A 16,554-nucleotide genomic window follows, 5' to 3' on the forward strand; every position below is an offset into this window, starting at 1 on the left:
TTCCCGTTGTAAAACAATAAAATTCATTTCATTGTACTACAGGTGGTTAAAAATTTAGACGCACATTACTCATTTGAAGAAACTTAGAACTACAAGTAGAATCGACTCCATTTCAATTAACCTGACAATGTTTGTATCAATTAAAATGTAGAACTGTAGCTTAAACATGCAAATTAATAAGAGTTTTATTCAAAATTTTTTTCTCTCTGCTTTTCTTAAACTTATGGGACATATTTATACTATCTTTCGTGTTTACATTTTATCTTGCTTTTTATCGTAATCAAATTGAATTATAGACCTACTTCAGTCTATTTTCTGCCTGCTATAACGTGTCCTTTTTTCTTCATTTGTAGGTTAAGATCGAGTTAACCTATTAAATATAGCCCACATTTAAGACTGAGCACCGTACGCTTACATAGCTACACGTGTGGTTGAATTTCATTTGCCTAGGTTAGGTTAGGTCAGGTTTTGTTAGGTTAGGATAGGTTAAACCTCTATGTAGGTTAAGCCGAAGCTGAATTAAACGATACCACAAACACAACGGGACAACACAATGAGTTTAATTATATTACGTGAAGTTAAGTTAGGTTAGGTTAGGTTAGGTGTTTTTAGGTTAGGATAGGTTTGACCTCTTTGCAGGTTAAGTCCATGCTGATTCAAACGGTACCGCAAACACAACGGGACAACACAATCAGTTTAATTGTGCTTCGTGAGGTTAGGTTAGGCTAGGTTAGATTTATTTCTAGGTTAAGCTCGAGTTGACCCATTCGATGTAGTAGTCTAGGTGAGGTCAGGTTCTGTTGGGTAAAGTTATGTTAAAGAAGTTGATATCAGGCAAGGGTTGATCCTTCACAGTGGTCGACATGTTTTTGAAGTAAAAATTTGCATCACTAGCATTATTTTGAAATTTATTTGCATCAGTGCATGATTTTTCGTCATTCTTTGAGGTTATGGCTCAACCATGACGTGATGGGCGATTTTTGATACCGAATTTGAATTCAGCACCCCAAAATCCATAGGAATACGTGTGTCTTCTTACCACATCCGCACACTTTTTTTGTGTGGCTGTGTTGTTTAACTAAATTCAATCATGAATTTTATAGTAATTCAAAAAGTATTTAGAACATTTTATTTCCATTACTTCAAAGTAATCTAAATAAAATTCCCATAAATTTGTTTGAAATTTAATTTTAAATTTTAGGGCCCAAATATCTATTACTTTTATTTCAAAAATTATTTTGTTCAAAATTTTCAATTTAAAAAAAATGTAATTTAATTTTTCAACCAATTCCAGTTTTTAATGAATTTAATTTCTTTAATTATTTCATTTCTTTTACCATTTTATTTTCACTATAGTTTTGTTTCTTTAACAATTTTCTTTTTTAATAATTACTTTTTTTGCAAATTTACCATGTTTTTAAATTCTATTATTTGTTTAAATTATATTTTTGAATATATTTCTTTTTTCTTAAATTTGATTACTTAAACTATTTTACTTTTTTAATAAATTTATTTTTGAAAAAATTAAATTTTTAACCAATTTTTAATAAATTATTTATTTTATTATAATTTAATTTTTATAACATCTGATAGATTAATATAATTTATTATCATTGCTTAAATAATAGTAAATTAAATAAGAAAATAATAATACTCAGTAATTAAAATATTCTAATTATAAATTCACATAAGTTTGTTTCAAATTTAATTTTCAATTTTAGGGTCCAAATATCCGTTACTTTTATTTTCCTCTGAGAAATAATGGAATACTGGTATAACTTTAGGTATGACAGTTTCTTTGTATAGTTTAAGGTGTTTAAGCGGATTAGGAACGGTATACCGCGGCTCCCCGCCCACCATCGTGTAGTTATTTATGGATTCCCTCCGCCTTTTAGGGACGAATCTCTTCTTGTTTTTGCTAATTATCTTATTGATATTGAGCTTCAAAATGATTCAATTTCAAATGATCAATTCTTGACTCTATGCAGAACAACTGTTGTAATTTTTACTAAACTTTTACTCGGGTAAACCCGGTGATACATCATAGCCACGGACTAAGTCAAGTGACTGATGAGATGACAATGTTATAACTTAATTCAAATAATTTAATACGATGGTTGAAACCTCCTGCGATGATGTTGTAGGTATACAATTACGAGCAGCCACGAGCTTTGGAGGTAACAACAGTCACCTCTGGATGCTTTCTTAGAGCTACCATCTGCCACTCCACGGGTTTTTAGTCGCCCGCTTCCTGATGATCAAGAAAGTTTCTTACAATGCGACAGGTGTTTAGTAAAACCGCCTTCTGAGCTGCTGCCAATACCCTACTCACACCTAAATGTTCAAGATGTTCAGTGCATCTTGCGTGCAGGTCTATTGGCCCGGATGTAATGATCCGTTTGGATAGTAACATCCCAATATAAGATGTAATCTTCGCTTTCTAAAACGGGCATTGAAATGTATCTATAGAAGGGCACCCATTCTTTTAAGAGTCCTAGTTTTAGGGCAAGTTGTTGATTTATAATGCCCGCTACATCATTATGTCTGTGCGTATATTCTCTCTGTGCCATTACGCGACAGCCATCAATAATGTGCTCGATGGATTCGTTGGTATCTCCACATAATCGGCACCGGTCAACCACGTCTTGATGTAACACGTATTTGCGATAATTCCTGGTGCTGACAACCTTGTCCTGTATTGCAATGACGAATCCTTCCGTCTCTGGATACAGAACACCCTTTCTTAGCCAAATATTAGATGCCTCACTATCCACTTCACTTTGATCAAACGTGTTGGGGTGCTCGCCATGGATGGTTTTCTGCCTCCATTGTATTTCTAATTCCTCTATGGTTTCTGCCCTGATATTCAAGGCCCCATCTGAGGACAAATTTAAGGGCGTGTATTCAAGATCCGCTTGACAGATGGTTCTGTAAAGCGCAACATTTCGTTTGCTGTTAAAATAGTCTCGTAAGTGTGTAACTTGTGACTCACAGTTTTTTGACATCTACAACGCCCCTACCCCCTAAATGTCGTAGTAGAACTACCCTTTCAATCGCTGAATTTCTGTGGTGCATTCGGTGCTTTGTCATTTCTACGCGAAAAATTCTGTTTAACTTTTCAAGGTCGGTGTTAGACCATTTTATGAGCCCGAAGGAGTACGTGAGGACAGGGATGGCATATGTGTTGATCGCCCTGATTTTGTTTGCCGACTTGAGAATACTCTTCATAATTAATCTGAGTCTCGTAGTAGAGGCAGTCATTAGGTTTGTCTTAACTATCGTATGTTGAATACCCTTAGATTCAAGAATACCCAGATATTTATATGATTCGCCTGCAGCCATTGCCTCGATGTCATTTTCGAACTCTTTCTCTAACTTTGCGGTCCCTAATTCCCCTCTGATTGAATGCACTGTTCTGCATTTATCTAGTCCGAACTCCATGTGGATATCATTGGAAAACTGCTTTGTGACATTAATCACTTGCTGCAGTTTCCGGCCTGAACTAGCGTACAGCTTCAGGTCATCCATGTAAAGAAGATGGGTCACTTGATGACCATCCTCATTATCATGAATTCTGAACCCATGAGACATGCTGTTTAGTGTTTTGCTCAATGGATTCAATGCTAAACAGAACCATAGTGCGCTGAAGGAGTCTCCTTGAAATATACCCGTCGTAAAGCGTATTGATCCAGTTATCCTTGGTTGTCCATGATCAAAATACTTGATTCTTGTACCCCAGAACCTCTTCGCATGGCTTAGAAAGTCGAAAATGTGTGGACAGATTTTGTAAAGTTTTAAGACTTCAAACAAATAGTCATGCGGAACGGAAGGAAACGCTTGCTTGCAGTCAATGTATGCCATGTGTAAGTTCCTTTGATGCTTACGAGCTTGAGTCATGGCAACAGCGTCTATAGTGACTAGATCTTTACAGCCTCGTGAGTTTTTACAACATCCTTTTTGTTCTTCTGTAAGAATGTCATTCTTGTCACAATAAGAATATACCTTATCTGCAATGATAGCTGTAAGACATTTATAAATTGTTGGAAGACAGGCTATCGGTCGAAAGTCAGATGGTTTTTGAGCGTCTGGTTTTTTTGGTATCATATACGTAGTACCTTGGAGCATAAAACCTGGCTTCAAATCTGGATGCTCAATGATCTTCTGAAAACACCTTGCCAACGCAAGATGCACACTCGTCAGGTACTTGTACCAGAAGTTATGCACCATGTCCGAACCTGGTGCTTTCCAATTACTTGCCCTCTTTAAGACAACTGAAACATCCAAAGCTGTGATGTTTTTCAAATGCATTTCTGGGCTATTGCTTGCCCTTGCTTCCTCCAGTTTGAACCAGGCAGTGTCCAAATTGCATCTGTTCATTTTTCCCCAAACATCCGACCAGTAGTTAGTCATATCTTCCAATTGAGGGACTTGGGTGCCTTGGTGGTTATTTGGCTTTACTCTCAGTTCACGATAGAACCTTCTTTCATCTGTCTGAAAGTTTTGGTTTTGTTGCCTTCGTGCATTACTTTTCTTGTACCGACGCAGTCTGGCAGTAAAAACATCAAGTCTCTGTCGTTGAGAGTCTAAAATTTCATCCAATATTGCTGGTGTTACTGTCTCGATGTGCCGAGGGTGGATGATTTTAGTAACATGGTTTATTAGCTTTCTGGTTCTCTTTCTTTTTTTATATTGAGTTAATCGACATAATTTGCACCTTACTTTGCTGACATCCATATCCAACCTGATCTTCCATGGTGGATCTCGATCCCTTGCTGGAACAAAAACTGCATTTGCAGGCCTAGTTTTTCGGCCCAACGTTCTAACGGTTGCTACAGCTGCACAGTATACAAGAGTTTGCACCTCTAACGCATTTTGTGCTACGTTCAAATACGTAGGTAAAACCTTACTGTCGAGATGTGCTATTAGTGTACGCAGATGATTTGTGATGTTCATCATCGTTGGTAACATCTCTAATGGATCCGGTGCATGATGTTTATTATCCCTAGCACCTATGCCTTCAGCATCAATCAAGTCTTCATTATCCACATCTTCCAAGGCTAGTTCATCAATAGGAAACTGCTGTTCCACTTCCATTTTGATAGCAGCTATTTCAACAGCCGAAAGCAGTCTGTTTACAGATATTGAGCGTTTTTGATCTGCCAGATTCTGCTCATTTATTTTTGTGGCTAGCTCTGGGTATTTAAGTAAGAAGAGTCTATGATGTTCTCTCCTCACACTTTCCCCACATTTCTCTGCCAAAAAATAAAGGCGCATAACATCTCTGTTCATATGGTATGTCCATTTTCGTCGCTTTTTTGGTTGCTGAATCTCTGCTTCTGCCTCTGGTTGTATAAGGTCATCCACCTCTGGAGGATGTGGTGGTGTTGGATCATCAATAGGTTGCGGAAGAACATCAATTGCTCCTGCTTGACCGTTTGTCGCGGCTTTCTCTAACTGATGTTCATTGCCGTTGTTTTTCCACGCCAAATCAACCTGTTGTTTAATCTCCATTGCTCGGTCTTCTGTGACATGTAGATTACTCCTGATATCTTTCACCTTAGCGATAAGATCTCTTAGTGCGACCTTTTGTATATTAGGATACTTTGCAACAAATTTTGTTCTTAAATTGTATCCTTTTTCCTTGTTTGTTTCAAACTTCGCACTTTCATAATAGAGACGCACCAATTCCTCTTTCATTGTGGTATCCCAATTGATGTTCTTCCACGGTATTTCTGTCGAGGTGGTTGGCTGCAAACAGCTGGTGCTAGCCAAAGCATCCTCAGCAGACACAGTTGATGTTCCACTGCTTACCGTTTGTCGCAGATGTTCTTGCTGGTCAGCTGTTTGATTAGTGAGATCTGCCTGACCATCTCGCAGCTCACCATAGCCACCGTCCCGCATGCTGTGGCCCCCAGCGGTGGCTCCAGGGGCGCCCCGATGATCCTCGGGAAGCGACAAGCGTTTCAAAATCTTTAATAAATTCTCCATTTTTCATTGATGGGTTTTGGTGTTCTACTTAGTCCCTCTCCTCTTCGTTATTAGCCTATTTAGCTGATATATTTTTACTATTATTATTATTATTATTATTATTATTATTATGGATTGAGACCGTCACAGCTTCTGATGCTGAGGTGATCCCGTTGCGTCCCCTTATAAGCCGTAAGCATGGCCCCAAAGACCTCTCCATAAGGAGAGGACCGCAGCCACGCTGTTGGTTGATATTTCAGACTCATTGATGCAGTAACTGCCTGTCAATGTTACACGTTTCCCCGCAATCACAGGGCAGTAACAGAGAATATGAGTAGAAGTCTGATTATTCTTTCCGCATAGACGGCAGAAGGGACTTTCTTTAAGCCATATCTTATGCCTGTGATACCAGAGGTTTCCATGTCCTATAAACATTTCTGTTAGGACTTTTACTTCATTCCTTCCAAGCTTGAGTATTTCCTTCGCTCGATGAGGGTTTAGCTTTAAGCCGAAGAGTGATTTAGCCCCTCTGCAGCCAGAGACTAAACCCCACACATTCTGATGTTCCTCGATCAGCCAACTGTTAATATCTTCAGTGACTAGCCTATTGAAAATGCCTACAACTGGCTCAGGTCCAGTAAATTTTACCTTTGCTGCTAGCTTTGCTAGCCTGTTCGATATCTCATTGCCCCTGATGCTACTGTTTCTAGGGATCCAGAGCAAAGTGACTCGTTTTTCTGTCGCTTACTTATTCAGTGCCTCAAATCACTTTCATACTAGTAGCGACATGGTCGTTGTTCTATTCAGGGCCATGATAGCAGCCCTGCTGTCTGAGCAGATACAAATGTTTCTTTTATTGCCATACTCCATTGTGAAGCCCATTCCGTTCCTTCTACGATATACACCTGCTACAGCGTTCTCCTTGTTCCTGGAGCTGTCTGTAAACCAGCTGTCTCAATCACTGGGTAGGTATGCCTCACCGTTAGCCCATTCCTCTTTCGTGGATAGGCTAACTCTGTACTTCTTGTCAAAAAGGTAGCGACGAGTGGACATTATGTCCCTGGGCATGCTCAGTGTCTGCCTCCTCGCGATGTCGATTGGTATCCGCATAACTGTCGAGATACTGCTATCGTTTACGATATTTAATCTCATGGTTGCCTTCCCATCCTTTTCAGTCGGGACTTCACAGTAGATAGTTAGACCCTGTTGCACCAGACGACTGCCGCATAGGTTAGTTTGTGTCGCCCGATCGCTGTATAGATCCACATAAGTGCCTCCGGTTTCAAGCGCCAGCTTTTCCGTATGACTCTTCTACAGAGCCAAAGAGTCGCTACTAGCTCCTTCCACTTGCTTTCCAGGTGCTCGTTCTATGACAGCTTCTTATCCAGAAAAACTCCTAGATATTGATTTGTCCTTTGATTTCTAGTTTTTATCCAGCGAATTTCAATGCACTCGTGGTTCCCCACTTGTACCTTCTAGTGAATACAATCGCATCCGTCTTACTCGGATTGACTGATATTCCAGTCCTCTTTCACCATGAATCTACTATTCCTAATTCTTGCTGCATTACTCCGAAGAGAGCATCTAGATGCTGACCGCGCACGATAACCAGTATATCGTTCGCATAGCCTACAACGTGGTGGGCCTGACTCATGAGTAGATGAAACAGTTCAGCCACTAGCACTTTCATAAGTAGATTTGATGGATTCCGTGAAAATCTCGGCCGCCATCTCCAGGTTATCCACGTCTCTAATTGACCTGGGCACTCCTGAAAGTAAACTTCTTAGTTCTGTGGAAAACCGACCCCAGTCCGTTCTTCTTGGATTTCTGACCCATTTAGGGCCGATGGGTACAACGAATTCCAACACGAACTCTATCTGTGAGTGATCTGAGAAAGTGGGTTCATCTGAAACTCTCCACTTCTTGATGTTATCTGTAAAACTACCGGTGCAGAGAGTGACGTCAATGACTTCCTCCCTGACCGAATTACGCAACGTTGGAGTCTTCCCCGTATTAAGAATATATACGTCAGTGCAGTTGATGACCGTGCTGTCCCACAAAGTATGGTGGGAGTTAGCATCACACTTTAACAGAAGAGGAAGACCCCTTACCTTGCAGTATTCCACCAGTGTACGTACCTTCACTAGTGGATTGGTATCGCTGTCATATGAAAAGTAAGCCGATCCCATGACTAGCCTTCCTATTTCTTTAAGATCTGTGACTATCACCATCAGGTCTCTAGAACATAGCTCAAACAGCGGGACGACGTTGACTCCCTTCGCCAGTATGCATGCCCTTGGATTGGCCGCCTTGTAGTTCCTGTAACAAAAACTAGCCCCCCGTAGACCCCTAATGGTATCTCGAACTAACTAGGGTTCCTGGATTAGTTCGATACCTGTGTGCTTCGAAGCCATGCCCCCCCCCCCCACGGCAAAACTCCAGCGGCGCCTTTGCTGTGATGCAAGTAAATTTGGGTAATGGTTAGACCGGGTGCAGTTTTTCAGATTAGCACCCGCTCCCGGCGAAATCCTGCGGTTAAAAGGAGATAGAGCTATCTCTGTCTCTTTTTAACCAAGGGAATACTTTTAGTTCTTGGAACTTATTGTAGGTTCGCTAGTGAAGTGCCGCATCTAGGTTTATAATATCTTTAAAAAATATATAGCGGATAGAGGTTCGATTCTATTTAAAAAACTATCGATACAACGACTTGCGAAGAATGGAATCGGAAATCGAAGGATCCAGTACTTCTGGACTCGATTCTTCACAGAATCTGTGAGGTTCGCCCATTACTAGCCCTCGACGCTACGGCATTGGTCAGCAACCGTTGACTCAATGCTAAGTTCGTGACACCGTAAAGTAAGCGAAGTGCCGCGTAAAAGAAGCAAAAGAACTACAATTCCGTGCGCATGCGTTAGTGAATGTATATATGTATACCTGGATGTTTTTACTGTATTATTAAAATTAATGCTAAATCAAATTTAAAGGGAATTTGAAAGAATTAATGCCACATATAGCACATGCGACATAAGATATAATCAATTTAAGTTATCGTACTCATTTGGGAAGGCATATTGTATGATTTGAGATTAACCAAATAATTGTAGAAGGACTACATTAAAGCTGTATCCGCAAAGCAGAAAAATGACTTTACGAAGAACGAAATCGCTACCAAACACCAGTGCCTTCAGACCACCCTCATATATTTTTAGAAGCAAGAGATACATACCCATGATCATGAGACCTCGCAAGAGTTAAACTTGTATTTTTGTTAGGCTAAAGACAATGTCTGACCGTATGGCTCAGCTCATGTCAGCTGATTCTTCGCGATAGTACCCCACTCATCATCCAGTCCCCCCGCTTTGCTGAAATTCTTCATTAGAACCATCTAAAAGAAGCAAGACAACTACTTTCCTAGTTCGCCATCTCATCTATTGGAGTCAACGGTGACTTGCACTTGCCGAGAAGCCAGCCAGGGTAGGTCAACTACGTGGGAAAAAATTGGTCCATTGTTCAGTGGCATCTCTGTCGGGCAGAGAAACTAAAAAGCATCCATGCGTTAGTGCACGTGTACATGCGTATGCTGCTCTTGTGCGCGCCAATATCAGAGATGGTATTTTATTATTTTAATAAATGTGGCTGGATATAATATAACCAGATGGCTTAGTAAATCTTCATAATAAAAAGGAGGTGTTTCCGCTTTCAATCGTGTGCAAAACTACGACTCTTGCCGATATTTCGTGTACATTACAGTTCAGTTCTTCAGGGCTAATCTGTAGAAGTGAGTCTGAAAAGTGCAGCTACGTCCTGAACAAGTGAACTGCAATTTTCAAGAAATTTCAGAAAGATTCGTAGTTTTTCACATGACTGAAACTAGAAACACTTCCTTTTTATTATAATGAATCATCGTCAGAGCATTAAATCTATTTGTAAAGCTTTGTTTCCCGCTTTTTCTACACATTGCAATCGTACAATCGTACCCGATTTCAAAACTGAACTAACGCCATCTATGTCGGGCAATAAACTATTTATGTACTCCTCACAGACTCCTGACAATCTCCTATGTGAGTTGACCTACCCTAAAGCCAGCCTACTCAAGACTTCTGCGATGTGGTCTGCATTGAGCAAAACATAACGCAAGAAATCGGTTGTGTTATGTTTTGCAGTATGCGGACAACTCTCGTGTCAGAGAGGACAAGAACTTCCTCATTACCGAAAATGCTTCAGATCTACTCTTAGGTATTTTTGCTTAGTTACAGTCTTCAGTTTAGTCGTCCTTGTACCTTCGTTCGTTTTGGCATCACGACAGGTAGCAAGTGAAGCGGAACACCACTAACCACACACACAGCAGCGCCGTGCAAGTAGCCAATCAGCGTCGAATTGTGAGGACTCACCTAAGGCGGGCGAGACGATGCGCTCGACCACCTACAAGTCACGCCCTGCCGAGGAAGCGGCACTCAAAAAGCACAGACTTGCACTGATTTGTGACTGGTTTATGCTGATTTCGGCACCTAAACGGCACTTTAGAGTGATGCGATGATGATACAATGGTCCTATTGTATTCGTCACGTACCTCGTATCTGGGAAGCAGAGTTATTCCCAGCAGTTTTCCGTCGCCTGCAAATGAGGGCTGTAAAGATAGGAGGGGTAATGTAAAAGTTTGTGACTGTGTACGATAAGGATGGGATGGAACGGATTAAAGAAAGGGTGCAAAACTTACTAAGAGAGAGATGGGAGTATGGCGGTACTGGGGAGAAACTTTAATGCGAGAATTGGGATTGAAGGGGGCCTGTAACGGGAAGTGGAGAGCTTCGAAAGAAAATCGAAGGATAAGATAATAAATAAAGAGGGGGAGGTTCTAAGAGACTGGATGGAGGACAGAGGCTAGGCGGTGACTAATGGTATGGTAAAATGGGACGAAGAGGGAGAATACACGTATGTGAGTAAGGTGGGTGTATCGGTGATAGAATATGTGATTATGAATATGCAAGGGTGGGAGGAGATAGAAAAATTTAATGTGGAAGGGAGGGTGGAATCAGACCATCAGCCATTAAGTTTGTGGATACAGGGGGAGGCTGTCGAAAGGCAGGGTGGGTAAGAAGGATCGTTAGGGGAGAGGGTGTCATGGACCAGAGAGGCGATAGAGAAGTATCAGAAGCAGTTGGGTAACGTAAGCTATGAGAGGGAGTCTGTGGACGATATATGGGAGGATCTAAAAGAGAAAGTGAAAGGTTGTGTGCAAAAGAGGTTATCTAGGAAGAAAAAGAAAGGAATGGCGAAGCCTTGGTGGGATAAGGAATGTAAAATGATGAAGAAAAGGGTGAAAAAGAAGTACAGGGAGTGGAAGGAAGAAACCGCGAAAAGAAAGGAGTACGTAGAAATGAGGAAGGAGTTAAGGGCGATGTGTAAGAAGAAAGAACAGGAAAAGGAAAGAGCTGGAAGTGGAGTTGAGAAGTGTTAAGAGAAGGTTCAGATACAAGAAAGAGAAATGAGGGGATTAGAAGAACGAGGGGGTAGAGGGAGAGGAGCTGAATGATGAGGAGATAGAAAAGAAGATAAGGAAGTTGAACAATCTAAAGCAGCAGGGCTGGACGGAGTAGAGAACGAAGCGTGACTGTTTGGCACACAAGAGGTAAGGCAGAGGCTAAAGGGAGTAGTGAAAAAAGTATAGAGGTGGGTGGGATTCCTAAGAGGGTGGTGGGAAGGGTTGATCGTACCACTGTATAAGAAAGGGGATAGGGAGAGGCAGGAAAACTATAGGGGAATTATGCTAATGAATCCTGCGTGCAAAATGTACGGGATAGTGTTGGCAGATAGGCTGCGCAAGGATCTTGAGGGGAAAGGAATATTTCCGGAGACGCAGGCGGGCTTAAGGGAGGAAAGGAGTGCTATTGACAATATTTACGTCTTGCAGCACGTAGTGGATAGAGAACTAACCAAAAAGGATGCCAAAGTGTACGCGTTTTTGTAGATTTAAGGGCGCATTTGCTTCGGTAGATAGGGGGAGGTTGTGGGAGACAATGGAAGAGAGGGGAGTGAACCGGAGCCTGATCGAGAGGATAAGGAAGGTATACAAGACGATAGATAAGGTGAGAGGAGGGGAGGAAATCTCTGAGGGATTCTGGGTGGATAGGGGGTTGAGGCCAGGCTGTCCGCTTGGAAAGGAGGTGGGTGTGATAAGGGAGGGTAGTGGAAGTGGAAGGGAAAAGCGGTGCAGGAGGTAAAAGAGTTTGTGTACCTAGGCTTCATGTTTCGAAGGAATGGGGGAGTGGATGGTCATACAAACGAGAGGGTGAGAAGGGCAAATGTGGTCAGGAGGGAGACAGGAAGTACGAGTTTAGGGATTATAACAGGGAGTCGAGTTTGTAAATATGAGGAGAGGAGAGAATAAGAGAGTCAAGGTTTAACGGGAACTATGTGTGGATTATGCCCAGGGAGAGAGCTCAATCTTTGTGAGAGAAAGAGGAGCAAGGAAATCAGGATTTTATAGCGAGAATGAAATGCGGTTACATGGAGAATTATAATAGGTTCTGGCTCTTTAGGGAGAAGAGAATGTATGAATTGTGCGGGAAGGGGGATGCAGAAGTTGAGCACTGGTTGGAGGAATGTGAACAGGTGGAAAGGAGTGGAAGAAGCATGGAGGTATTGTTGCATAAAAGGGGGGGGGGGGCAAATGGGCAGCAACCCTTTTGTTATAGGAGCAATCGGATTAGTTATAGCGTGTGAATGGATGGTAATTTGTAAGAGATAGATTTAAGAAAATTCTATTAAAAAAATGGAAATGTAAGCAAGTCAATGTTTTAAGGCCAGCAGGCCGAAAAATAAACGTTTCTCTACTACTTTTTCGGAGTTAAATTCGAAAATGTTGTCTGTTTTGGCGTATCTCATTCCATTTACGAGATACGTTATATTCATTTCAATTTCCAACATCTAAAAAAATTAGATATTTGAAGTTATCAAACCCCGTAGATTCTGAATTTCGAACACTCCGAAATAATTTAAAAAATTTTTGAATTTTAATTTTGGATTTTTAAACCCTCTCAACTGGTCTACTTAGTATCCTAATCTCTGGTATAAAAGAAACTTCTGCTGACTTTTAAAACCGGAATCTGAGCAGCTTGAAACGAGCAGCACTGGAACCGCACTATGCAATGCCATTTCAGTGAGTTTTCATCGGCAGGGTGCTGTAGGTTATTCAGTAGCAACTCAGCGAGGCCTACCTATTGCATTCTATCTTAAATTCGTTATTGTAGTCAAATACAGAGTGTAACACAGCTTCAGTTACTGCGGTCACGAAGCAGTTTTCAATGATCCAATGATATCTGTAAAGCGGATCTTGACTACACGCCCTTAAATTTGTCCTCAGATGGGGCCTTGAATATCAGGGGAAAACCATAGAGGAATTAGAAATACAATGGAGGCAGAAAGCTGTCCACGGCGAGCACCCCAAAACGTTCAATCAAAAAGAAGTTGATAGTGAGGCATCCAATATTTGACTAAGAAAGGGTGTTCTTTATCCGAAGACGGAAGGGTTCATCATTGCGATACAGAACAAGGTTGTCAGTACGAGGAATTATCGCAAACACGTGTTACATCAAGACGTGCTTGACCGGTGCCAATTATGTGGGGATACCAACAAATCCATCGAGCACATTATTGATGGCTGCCGCATAATGACTCAGAGAGAATATACGCACAAACGCAATGATGTATCGGGCATTATACATCAACAATTTGCCCTAAACCTGGAACTCTTAAAAGAATGGATGCCTTTCTATAGATACTAGAGTCCATTTAAAAAAAGCGTACGAACACCCCCCCCCCCCTAAAATTGGAGGGGCAGGCGGAGGAGGCTCTTGACGCGCAATCGAGATCATATATTGGAATGGGGAATACATTACAATGCCCGTTTTAGAAAGCGAAGATTACATCTTATATTGGGATGTTACTATCCAAACAGATCATTACATCCAGGCCAATCGACCTGACATCGTGATGCAAAAAAGAAAAGGTGGAAGAGTCTTCATCATCGACATTGCTTGTCCATTTAACCGACATTTGCAGTCAACCTATACAACCAAGATCCAGAAGTATAGCTACAGGTAATGTTCACGCAAGATGCACTGAACATCTTGAACTTTTAGGAGTCAGTAGGGTATTGGCAGCAGCTCAAAAGGCGGTTTTATTAAACACCCGTCGCATTTTTATAAACTTTCTCGACCATCAGGAAGCAAGCGACTAAAGAACTGTGAAGTGGCAGATGGTAGCTCTAACTAAGCATTCAGAGCTGACTGTTGTCACCTACAACGCTCGCGACCGCTCGTAATTGTATGCCTACAACATCATCGCAGGAGGTTTCAAGCATCGTACTGAATTAACTTATAACATCCTAATTTCGTCAGTCACTTGACTTATCCGTGGCTATGATGTATAACCGGGTTTACCCGAGTGAATGTTTTAAATAATATTAAAAATCCCTGGGCCGGTAGCTCTGGAAATTTTCCTATGTACCTTTACCGAGGTTCTGATGATAATATATACGGAGACAGTCCCGTGCAAAATAATCAAATAACATCCAACCCTAACCAAAAAATGCCTTCGAAATGTTGGGCAGTAACCATCTTAAGCTGGTTACAACATTTTACAACATTTTTAATACAAGAAATAATAATAATGAGGCTTCTTTCGGATGGAGGCCATGGTTCAGTTAGGAGTGGCAATAGGACCGAACCAAGGATACGACCAGGCAATGGTCACGGACAAACGCAAGAACATCTTTTTAAATGGTCGGACCAATTTAGTTGGCAAGCAAGCTCAGCGGCGCGAGGAGGATACATCCCAGTAGGCACTGGGACGTGCTAAAGACGTCCTTAGAATGTACCTCTATGTCATATGATTTGACGTCTTTAAGACATCCTTTGGATCTTTTCATGCCTTTAAAAGATCCTCAGGACGTCCTTAAGACGTCCGCCGAAAGACGTATATAGGGCAAGTTTAGGACTTGTGTGCCCACTAGGATGCAAAGGTTGCATGAAAGTTGGGTTAATTTGCACAAGGAAGATGCTCATAAAACGCCCCAGTATTTGCAAGATCAGGTACCCTTTTTACGCAAAGGGGGATATGAAGCTCTTTATCAAGAAGAGGATCAAAATCCTCCAAAGAACATAACACTCGTTACAGCAAGACCACCCTTGCAGATAGCCGATAATCCCAACATGAGGAATAGGAGATCAAAAATGCACAAAAATTTTCTTCTCAGGATGGACAAATTAGCTGAAACTAATATTGTTCTCCTTGATTTGCTCCCTGAAGATATTGATTTCTGGAGTCTGAACTGTGTGGTTTACGAAAAGTCAGTTAGTTAGGGCACTTGCTCGAAACTGACGGAAAGCAAATCACTCGCTGAACAATTGTAAGCTGTTGACCATTAAGCAGCACTGGGTGCAAAAAATAAGAGCTCTTTCAACAGCCAAAGAGCGCCTTTAAGGCGAATAAGGTGGATTCAGGAAAATTCCACATTTTGTACTCAACCTTCTCGTCTTTTTAACAAAACGCCATGTGCCGTTAAAAATCCGCCTAGTCGAAACAATATCTTCTGTTGCAACGTCCAGAAGAGGAATGTCAAATAATTACTGCTGATGAAGTGAAGAAAGTTATCGCTAGAACTAAAAACTTTTCAGCTCCAGGGCCAGATCAAATCAACAACTTTTGCTGGAAGAAGTTCACTTCTACGCACAAACATCTAGCTCGAATATTTATTACTTTGTTAAGCGGAGAACAACCCATCCCGCAGTGGTTAGTTAAAGCACGCAAGGTACTAAGACTAAGACCGGAGATTTGTCAAGCCATTTACTGGCATCTTCAAAGAGAGGATATTAATATCTATCGAGCCGCTATGGAGTTTAATAGTTGAACAACATGGATGCATGAGAGGATTAGCTGGTTGGAGAGAGAACCTATTAATAGACAGGTGTATTACCCAGGATTCCATCAGGTATCGACGCAATCTGTTCATGACTTGGATGGATTACTGAAAGGCATTCTATAATACGAACCATAAGCTACTTATTAAGCTCCTGGAGACAAAAGACAACTGACTACAAGTTATGTCACATATAGGGGGGGGGGGGGGTCTTCCGAGCAGACTTTTTACTTTTCTGCATCTCCCTCTTCCCTCTATCTATTGTGCTCCGCGGCAAAAGCTCTAGAAACCTATGTGGCCTGCCAAACAGAAGAAAATTTAAGGTCAACTATCTTTTATACATGAATGACCTTAAACTCTTTGATTCTTCAAAAGAGAACCTTGCAATTCTTGTGGCAGCAGTAAATATGTACTCTAAAGCCATAGGCATGAGCTTTGGATTGGACAAGAGTGGATGCGTCCATCTACACCAAGGAAGACTACAAAATACATCATCGCGTGACGAACAGGATCTTCAACTCGTAGCTAGAAATACCATTCAACATCTTGGTAATGGAGAAACATATATGGTATATACAGTCTGTCAAGTTAAAGCGTGGGTGGCTTTACTCGCAGTCGGTAAGGTGTATCGACATGATTTTGGTGTCAAAATATTAAGAAGAGCTCCC

The 16,554-nt window shown here is 41.3% G+C and overlaps 1 protein-coding gene across 4 annotated transcripts in view; it reads right to left on the bottom strand.

Moving 5' to 3' along the window:
- LOC117182096 (anamorsin homolog) overlaps positions 1 to 16,554 on the bottom strand; it is an 87,036-nt gene that overhangs the window by 26,388 nt on the left and 44,094 nt on the right. Inside the window, exon 5 of one of the 4 annotated variants that reach the window (XM_033375123.1) lies at positions 10,359 to 10,594. The exons of the other annotated variants lie outside the window; for them this stretch is intronic. Within the exon in view, the coding sequence (XP_033231014.1) occupies positions 10,397 to 10,594 (198 nt within the window). The 3' untranslated portion in view covers positions 10,359 to 10,396. The remainder of the gene's footprint in view (positions 1 to 10,358; positions 10,595 to 16,554) is intronic. 4 annotated transcript variants of the gene reach the window in all.

Source organism: Belonocnema kinseyi, chromosome 10 (genome assembly GCF_010883055.1).
Source record: "Belonocnema kinseyi isolate 2016_QV_RU_SX_M_011 chromosome 10, B_treatae_v1, whole genome shotgun sequence".
In the NCBI taxonomy this organism is placed as follows: Eukaryota; Metazoa; Arthropoda; class Insecta; order Hymenoptera; family Cynipidae; genus Belonocnema; species Belonocnema kinseyi.